At 44.3% G+C, this 9,835-nt stretch overlaps 1 protein-coding gene across 1 annotated transcript; it reads left to right on the top strand.

Annotated features, from left to right (window-relative positions):
• Positions 1 to 228: 228 nt before the first annotated feature.
• Positions 229 to 8,689, top strand: T265_07271 (hypothetical protein; the record flags this gene model as incomplete). Its single annotated transcript, XM_009172749.1, has 2 exons — positions 229 to 441; positions 8,579 to 8,689. 2 exons carry the CDS (start codon positions 229 to 231, stop codon positions 8,687 to 8,689), a joined length of 324 nt encoding a protein of 107 aa, XP_009171013.1.
• Positions 8,690 to 9,835: the final 1,146 nt, after the last annotated feature.

Here is a 9,835-nt window from a genome sequence, read left to right as displayed (position 1 = left end):
GACGCTCATCTGTGGTTACAAGTCGGTATGCGGTGCACGGAGCGAATTCCGAACATAGCTAGTGTCGGTATTTAGTTTATTCGCGGTATATGCAGCTCAAAACAACATGAGGTTGCGGATCTCACGGCTAACGGCCGAACGTGGATAGCTCAACCCCTAGTCTCACTCATCTCATAGGAATAGATAAGAGAAAACTAAGGAATTACATATAAATAGATCACTTCAAAAATGAGCGAATACTTGCGCCTTCTCCTCCTCTTCGAACATGAGAACGATGTCGTCTGCATATTCCAGATCGACAAGGTTTTCTTCACTGGCTATTTGAACACCAGGGTTTTGGAGACCCTCCAGCGTTCGTCTCATTATTTCATCGACCACAAAGTTAAAAAGGAATGGAGAGAGTGGGCATCCCTGACGGATGCCCATCATGACGAGGTTTATGTGAGGCAACCCCTAAGTTCCTCATACGAAATTGAAGATAACCTTTGGTAGACCGGAGCTGACAACCGTTGTCCCTAGCAAGGAGTAAGACGTTGCTGAATCCCGAACTACTCCAAATGGAATTCGCAGACATGGGTCACTACTCAGTAAGAAAATAGCTGAATAGAAATCAGAAGCCAATGTTTTTGTTGAAGTGGCGAATGGCACGTAACTCTCCGTTAAGAGCTATGTTCAGGACACACCCTTGGAGGGCAAAAAGGGGACAAAGAAAATCGTGAATGAATAAGATCCACCGATTCGAAAAGTTGTGTTAATTAACAGTGACGGGATTATAGGGCAAAACGGTACACCTACGGATGCGATCTGACGACCACAACGACCAACGTGTTGTAGAAAGTGGTGTCACTATTGCAGTCGACAAAGCGGGGCGAGATGTCAACGAGGGTAAAATGCGTGGCATGGAAGCCAAGCAAAACCCATCCTCCCTAAAAAGACCACCATAAGCGACTTCTCCGAACAAATGATCTTCATTGGAACAGACTGTGCTGTTAACAAAAGCCTCAAAGTCCTAAACAAGGATGGTTTTCCCTTAGAGCTATCCAGGAGAGGAACACTGTCGTTATCAGTAAAAGAGCTTGCCACATTTCGTTCCCCACATCACTGAGATTCGAAAGTAATCCACGGCACGAAATCTCCTCAACAGTAACATGCAACAACCTATCAACTCACTTCAGATACACGTTCAAAACTATCTGAGGAGGCAATCAAAGCAGCAGATTTGCAGCGGATATACGACTGTAGTTCTGTGGTCTCAGAAAAAGTTTGAAGGTTGACTGTTGATATGCTGTCCTAACTTGACAACTGGTTTGCAGACACTTCGCTGCCAATCGAGCAGACATCTTTACTTTGCACTGACGATGCATACCCATCCGAGCTAGGGATATTCCGACACAGTGCCAGGCTTTCGAGGTCTAAGTAGTCCTTCAAAGGCTCGAATGTGGTGAGCCCATAGGTACAGTCGACAGCAATAGGCCAATAATAAATACTGGTGCTAAACTATCCATACGACCCTGAGGAATGGTCCGGAAAAAAGGTAAAACAAAGGAAAGGCAGAGAAACATTACAGACAACCTTACGTCCCTAGTTGACTGAAAAAGAGTCGCAAAGTTGCGGGTTCTAGTCAACCCAGGGACTCGTGGTGAGTAGCTCCTAAATACACGAAGCAACTGTATAGTCCTATCCGGGTTTTGGCATAGAATGACTCTACTTGCGTGGTGGAGTCTCTGTTCAAACTTCAAGATCTCATACCACCATTATGTTAGTCTTTACTGGTGAATTCCTTGTTGTGACTTTCTAGATGGTGAGCTAAACAAGCCGATCTGGTCACGGACACTCCCTGTGTCTCAGAATCGAAGCCAGTGGTTTATTTTATCAAATTAACAACACGTTTGTAAATTCAATATCTTCTCTTATATTTCCAGGCCTTTCGAGGCACACCAAGCTAACGTGAAAGGTGTTGTGTCACAGGATACAGCATGTAAAGCAAAAATCTGAATTACACAAGTTTTAAGGGTTGAGGCTCTCAGACTCTTCAACTCATCGCCTTTTACGAACACCCCTATAAACTATGTCTGGTTTTAAGGTGAATTGTGGACAATCAGACCGCATCGTTTGAAGCAAAAAAACTTGCATCACAATGAGGTCACGTCCCCATAGAGACATTACGAAAGGTGAGTCCATGCGAGGGCATTCAAGGCCTATTGTACGACTCCTGTATGGACCCCAAATATCCTAGTCTTATGAATGGATGCCAGCGTAGGAACACTGGGTAAACGGTTGCTCAGAAGAAGTCCGGGATCCCAAAGCTCGGACACCCAGAAAACCAGAAGACTTAAACCGCCAAATGCAATCGTAAAATTGTAGTCAAAAGAAATCTGAGTTCCTCTTCAATTCAAGACAGCGTTCACTTAATTATCTCCGCATCAAAAGTTTCTGAGGTGAATATTTGAATACCAGTTTCATCTCAATTTCTATTCTATGGATAATTCACTATAAGTGCACCACAAAGTGGATCAGCTGTTGTCGCTTAGTCTCGATTCTGGCGGGACCCAGGCAAGTCAAAAATATTTTGTCAAGAGCTAGTCTTGGAATATAAGATTCGTAATCCAGTCAAAGCCACAAAAAACACGAAATACAGGGGTGGCTGTGTACTAAACCGCCGTCTGTAGGGGTGCATTTTTGTGACGGTACAATTACGCTGACAGTGAAGGGTTTTATGGGCTACCGAGTTGTTTACCCATGCTCAAGATTTTTGGTCAACAGATGCATTGGATTAAGCCAAAATTCGGATGAACGGAGTCATACAACGCAGTGCAACGATGGTTATACGGATAGCGTTCAAATAAGACTTTAAATGAGTAACTCCATCACAATTCACTGCCCCAATCCTGTCTAACCTTATTTTACTGTTCCAATTGATAAAAGCTGGTTTAGAGTTTCAAACATCACGCAGAGGGACATATTTGATTTATACATTCGCCGACAATGGCTGGAGAATCAGGGATCCCTTTCAATTCCATGGTTGTAATCGTCAAAGTGGTGCGCAACATAATTAAGGCAGTGGCAGTTGTGAAACATGGAAGTCCAAAAACAGTTGGCAGAATCCATTGCAGGACATGTGGCATTAGTTGGTCCACCAATATCTCTAGGTCACTAAAATAGAAGCTAGATGGACAGCACGAAGTTACTAAACCATCTTCGACCTATGTTACGAAGTATCATGAGAGTGGAAAAGATCACTGTTGGACCAACGAAAGGATTCATTAAAGTAATAACGATGCCACGAGTAACTGATTCCACGCCCAGACAAAACTCTTGTGATTGCTTATCCTTCACCAGGCGCAAAAGTACATGTCACTACTATTCACCGAACAGCCCGTTACATCATTCGATTTATCTGAAAACGAGAGATAGCGCTGGGCAACAGTTTTTCGTAAAGTCAGCGATCCTATGAAACCTCAGAAAAACTAAGAGCTCATCTGGTACGGAGGGTTTCATGCAAATAGGCTAGTATGACTATAAGTGCTATTCATCGTTTCGATGAACGGATCTAGGTAAAAAAAGTGGACACAAATGGACATTTCAGACATTGGTCAGCCACTCAAAGACTGATTTTCGTCAACTTCACGAACCTGATGAATATAAGGGGCAACAAAATCGTCTCCATCAAGAACTCTATAAAACTAAACCTACCAAATATGACCACTGGATACAGTGAAACATCGGTCCTTAAAATTGACCAGCGAGATAATATGTATGAGTAGGGATCACGTAATTTCTCTGCATACACCGCCGAAAATGTGTGACAATCAACCGGTTTCTGAAAATATTGCTGGGGGTTTTCATTTGGAACCGACAGTAGTATTCGCCCCCCCCCCAGGTAGGCTAGTGCTGTGAGCATAATCCGAATTGTTGGACTTCGAAGTTTAATTATATCAACTGTGAAGGCATGTAAACCAGTATTTGGGGTGCTGAGATAGGCTACTGTTAGGCAATTTCAGTACATAACTAACTACCTTTGAAGTAGAGCAGACACTTCAGGAAAGCTTGCTTGCTCACCTGACGTTGATCTCAGATCCGGATTTCTCGACCCACTTCAATACCAGTGCACACACTGTCTAAAATCTGGTGGAGTAAACTTGGAAGACAGAGTGCACACACGCCAGTGCATAGATCGGCAAATATGAGGGATACGGTGTACGGCACCATGACAACACGAAAAACACTCTTTAAGGGTTTTGTTACAACATTTCAACAAGCGATCAATACAATGCCACCGATATCCACACACTTATTGAAACCTCCTATAGAATTGCCACGATACAGACTCAGAACGGCTCCAACCCTTGAGTGAAATGTTCTAGTTTGTTGTTTGCAATGAGGTAATATTAAAAACTATAAGGCACGACGGCAAGATTAGGCGCTTAGAAATCTGTAAAATTTACTTAACAGTATCTAAACAAAACTACACAAAGTATCGCACGAACTCATATTCACGAAATAGAAATTATGCATGAGTTGCTCCCATGGAGAACCGAAAATGCATCTATCAACGAAGGCCCTTCGAGCTCCCTCTGATTGCTGTGTTGCAAGCCGGTGAAGCTGTTCAGTAGGTGCCTTGAAGCTTTTGTTGAACAGACAACGATCTAAAGCTTTTGAGGCAAATTCTAGTTGAAATCCTCTAAGAAAAGACCGGCTATTACTAGGCCCAATTAGTTTGACGCGTAGCTGTGGAGTTTAGTGTACTTGAGATTGCTTGTTGTGGGTTCTAAGGACCAGTTTTGGAGTGGGAAAACAAGGCTCGTGTTTTGCACACCCATGAAATATTTACGAGCCCACATGCCGGCTGTTTTGAGCATCCTGTCTCTTCCGACCAGTCGCTGTTAGGCACTTGGTATTGATCGAGTTGTACGCCTACACACGTTTGGGTTCATGTGACTGACTCAAATCAACCGATACTATTCAACAATTGGATTAGAGTCTCGAATGACAACGATAACCGAAGCCGCTTATTTTTTGGATGAAAGAATTGTATACCGGTCTTTGGACGCACCAATTCAGCCATAAAACAACATGATAGAATCGTATTAGCACTGACAAAGCAATGTCGAAAACATGTCCACCGAATTACGTGAGTAATGGAGTATATGGAAACTACGGAATGCGGTGCATTAGTTCCTATTATACGTTAGTTTCGGGTGCTAACTTCACAACGTGCGGGAAAATGTAGCTGTATACCATTTGACGAGAGTAATATGCCGAAAACCTACTTAAACTTTTCTTCATTTTCCACTGGTGTTTCCTCGGAAGAGACAAGTTCTCAGAAGTTAGTTTAGTCGGCATCTTTAGGCATTCTCTGTCCCCATGGTCCCGAGTGTTAAGCTGTAACCTTACCGACCAAGTAGAAAATATTGATTAAAATAATCGTCCGGCTGTAGCACTCTTTCGGTAACCAGCTGCCATGACACTCGGAGAAAGCATGACGGATCAGATGACGCTAGGTGTATCCACGCCTAAACAGGAGCACTCGAAATGAAAATGATGGGTTCGAACCACGGACCTTCCGGTTAATAAGTCTGCGGCTTAACTACCTAGCTGTCGCTAGCCTCTCGACTGCCCGGCAGTCCAAGAGCGTCTATGCTACTCATTTAGACGAAATGGTTGGAAAGATAGATAAAATGAAGAGTTGGACACCACACAGCATAAGCTACCTAAGGAAGCACAGACCAAAAAGCAACATTTGGCAGTTCTAATTCCACTTTACCACCTTGTCAAATCAAGCTTTCCCTAGCTAGAGTAGTGGTGATGTGAAGCAGTTAGCGGTACAGAGGATATCACCATTTGCTTTGAGCGCCTCACTGTATCCAAAATTCTATCCGGTTACAGGATATTCAGCCATACTGCCGCACTGTCAGTTAATCATCTGGTACACTCAAACCGTTAAACAGATGAGATTACTATCTGTCCGGCATAAAGCCACATGGCCAATTGACTGGCCTCTTCATGTGCAATGGAAACATCTAGCTCTCTGTGGCTCGAATTCGGGCGGATTACAGCCTCTGATCACAACGAATTTTCGAGCCCCATCTGGCATGCAGTTCATAGCCACTGTTACCAGCGAGTGCGTTCGAAAATTATTACACGCGCGTTACTATGCAAACTTGGAAGCGGGTATTTATAAACCGAACATCCGACTTTCGCTCGAGCAGTTGGGTGGGTACAAGCATGATCCGGGTTCGAACCTCACGTGGGGCCTGCCGGCTGCCTACTAATCTAAATACATGTCGTTTTGGGAATGAAAGTGGTAAAAAAAATTGGTGTCGATTGAACAGTCATTGTTTTCTGAAGAAATCACTTCACTTTGGTCAGCTAAGTCCTCAGCGAGAACCCCAAAATACTTTACCTTCGCAAGTTTGATGAGAATACTACATAAGCACTGCTACCTCGGTTTCTGTTCCAACCGAACATCACAGAACACTTCGACGGTTTGGGCCGTGGATCTCACTTTCTAGAATACTATGACGAGACCAACCTCAGTTATAAAACTCATTCGGTGCCTAGCAGCATGCTGTCAGGTTGTCCGAGCCCGGACAGAAGCAGTCGAGATCAAGAGGTCGGATTTGAACAACAAACGTCCCCGATCAGTACCTTCGCGCCTCAATTATCGAGCTATTTCGAGGTACATGCTGGAAAACAGGATGCGGACAACCGCAGAGATGGCTGATTTTTGGTGCTTACAGAGAGCCATGAAACGGATAGCTTACCGATTAGTGCAACAGACAATGAAATTACAGTGGCTTGATTTCTGTAAATGTACTGTGATTCTTTTGCTTGGCTTGTCAGGCTTCACCTCCTTTCAAGCTCAAGATAGCTTGGTGAATAAGGCAAAAACTGATTAACGGAAGTTCTATGGTTCGAACCCCAACACGAAATATCGACTGCTAATTTCTGGACTTGAATGAGTTGGTAGTATCTAAATCCACGTACTTCCTTGATGAGGCATTAAGGCTACACATCAAAAGTGTTAGGGCTGATAGATCATTATTATCATTATTACGTCGTCTCTCAATTTGCGGAAATTGGCGTGAAGCCCCTGTGTTTAGTGAACCAACATTGCCCGTGATTCTTCTGTGTGCCTGCTGTATCCAATATGAAAACAAACCAGGAGAGTTGTTAGAAACTTATGACTAAATAATGAAGTAACGTACAACAGTATTTGTGACGTCTAGCGCACATGGACAACTCAATCAAGATACAGCAATCTTTGGAAAATACCTCGAACACTGCGGTGATTCAGCACCATCAAGTAGTGTAAAGTAAATCTTTTCAAACCCACAAAAGACGGTGCTATTAGGTCAAATGCTAATATAGAGCCTGAACTAAGCTTCCACTCGCGACGGCAATGTCACTTCTGCCGGCGTTGAGGTGCGTGCAACCCAGCTCAGCGGACAAATCAACGGTCATTGAGAAAGTGTGATAAACAAGTTTATCTTGTAGGAGAAGCACTCCCACTAAGTTTCACGATGGAATGAGTCGAAGACTGCATTTACATCTATGGATACAGTGGTTGTCAGTTTTCTGTACCCCCGACGGTATTATGAGTGTTGTTTGATCGATGGAACCATCACCTTGACAGAAGCTTCATCATCACCGACAACATAGCGTCAAAACTTAGTCACTGATTCTTCTCTGCCGTGAAAACCATAATCTCTTTCAAAGTCCTATTGTGAAGGAAAGAAGGAAAGTTAATTTGGGTGAAACTCAGTGCTAACTTACAGCTCAGTCAGAGATACCTACAGCTGTAAACACCCATTCAATCATTCTGGATTGAAAATGACAACGGGGGAACCACTGGCATTGACTAGCAGCAATGTCTTTCAGCGCCTCCAACCAAGCACAAGCGGATCGAGCGGACCTCACCCTGAAAGGTAAGTGGCAGCGACAGTACGCGGACTTTCCGTTATCGCTTTTATAATCGTCTTCCAGGTGGTCAATCATTGCTTGCCATACTATGAACTGAGCATTGAAACCACCACTCCTCTCGGTAAAGATGAACCGGCGAATGCAATACATGACTAAAGTACCGCAGATTTTCCTGCTAAACATGTTGATCGATTGAAGCCCCTGTTATACAGCCGAACACTTGTTTGTTGATTGTCTCTTTGCGAATTCACCGGTACCAGCTTACGCATATTAGGGTTCTGAGACAACGGTTGTCCAACGCAACTCGAGCCTTAGAGATTCGTGCGTTGACCCCATCTGTCACACCACAACTGATACAATTTCCAAGCTAAGCGAAAAGTCTCAAACTCTAAGTAATCCCCTTAGGAATTTAAAAATGTCCGGTTGAAGGATTGCATGTCCAGGACCACCGCTTTTCAATTTGTGGATACAAAGCGCATTACAAAGGGTGGCATGACTTTGGTCAGTTCATCCAAAAACGCCCTCTTTTCGAAGACAAGATGTCATCATAATATTCCAGATAGACAAGGTTTTCATCAGCAGCTATTTGGACACCATGGCTTTGGAGACCTTCCAGCGTTCGCCTCATAATCTGAACTAATTCGAAATTGAATAGGGCTGGAAAAAGTGGGCACACCTGACAGACACCATTTTGCGTGCAGAGGCTTTAGAAGAGATCTCCGCATACTATCAGGCGCCCGAAAGTATGACAATACATAAAACTTAATATGTTCACAAACTTCCTGGGCATTCCTTGCTGAGCAAATGTGTTAAGGAGAAGAACAGGCTGGTCAGCTGAGTCGAATGCGCCCCGGGAATCTAAGAATACTAAAATTGCTGGCTATTTGTACGTATGGCATCGTTCTAGCACCTGACGGGTTGCAAAGATTCGGTCAACACAACGCCCTACTGGTTGAAATCCCAATTGCTGCTCTCGAGTCAGTGTCTCACGAGCCACCATAAGGTTACGAAGGTCAACTGACGCCGGGAATCTCGTTACAACCGGGCTCAAGCTGACCCCCCTGTGACTGCCGCACTCACCACAGGCCCCCTTTTTTAAATGGGCATTATCATCAATTCTCTCCTGTTGTCTAAGACAATCTCCCTTTTACAGGTGATGCAAATAGATCAGACAACTGGCTGATAAATTGAATTGACTGGGACTTCACCTCCATCCTTGAACAACGCAGTTCGGAGGTAGTCCGAACCAGAAGCTCGGTGGCGCTTCAAAGGACATTTACACTTATTTGCTGCCGCTGACGTGGGGGTTTTCGGATTCGCAGCCTAGGGTTCATCAGCAATGCCAGGATCCAATTGGGTTTCAGCAGGTGGCCATGAGAATTGCTGTCCAAAGTGCCCGGCCCATCGTTCGAGGCGTCTTTCTTTGCTGAAGACGTTTGAGCCAGTTTGATACTGGATCGTTCCGCTTACAGGATCCTTCCGGGATCACTCGCGTAGATCAACTGAAATAATCTTCGGGTGCTTCCGGATGTCTTGCACATTCTCAGCTTTTCGTGTCCACTGGGTGCGCACTGAGTTTCACTTGACTGCTGTTAATTTATGGCACTACACTATGTTCGGGACTAGCGGGAACTAATCTCCGAGATTAAAGCACCGCGACTCTTCTGCCTGATATCCAGTGCTAAAGCTGGGGTCACCAAGTCACAGCCACTGTGAAAAGACGGTGGGGAAGTTGGAAGAGAATCCAGAAGATGGTTCTAATAAATACGTTTAAATTTAGGATCAGCCAAACTCTCAGGTGCCACTTGTCCAGCTCTTAAGAGGCCATGGAGAGGGAAACGGAAAGCGATTCCGAAAAATCGCATGGCCTAAACCCACTCAAGTGTTCCAGAAAGAACGGCAGCTAATGATT

Source organism: Opisthorchis viverrini (genome assembly GCF_000715545.1).
Source record: "Opisthorchis viverrini unplaced genomic scaffold opera_v5_163, whole genome shotgun sequence".
Lineage (NCBI taxonomy): Eukaryota > Metazoa > Platyhelminthes > Trematoda > Opisthorchiida > Opisthorchiidae > Opisthorchis > Opisthorchis viverrini.
This window is presented reverse-complemented; position numbering and strand designations above follow the sequence as displayed.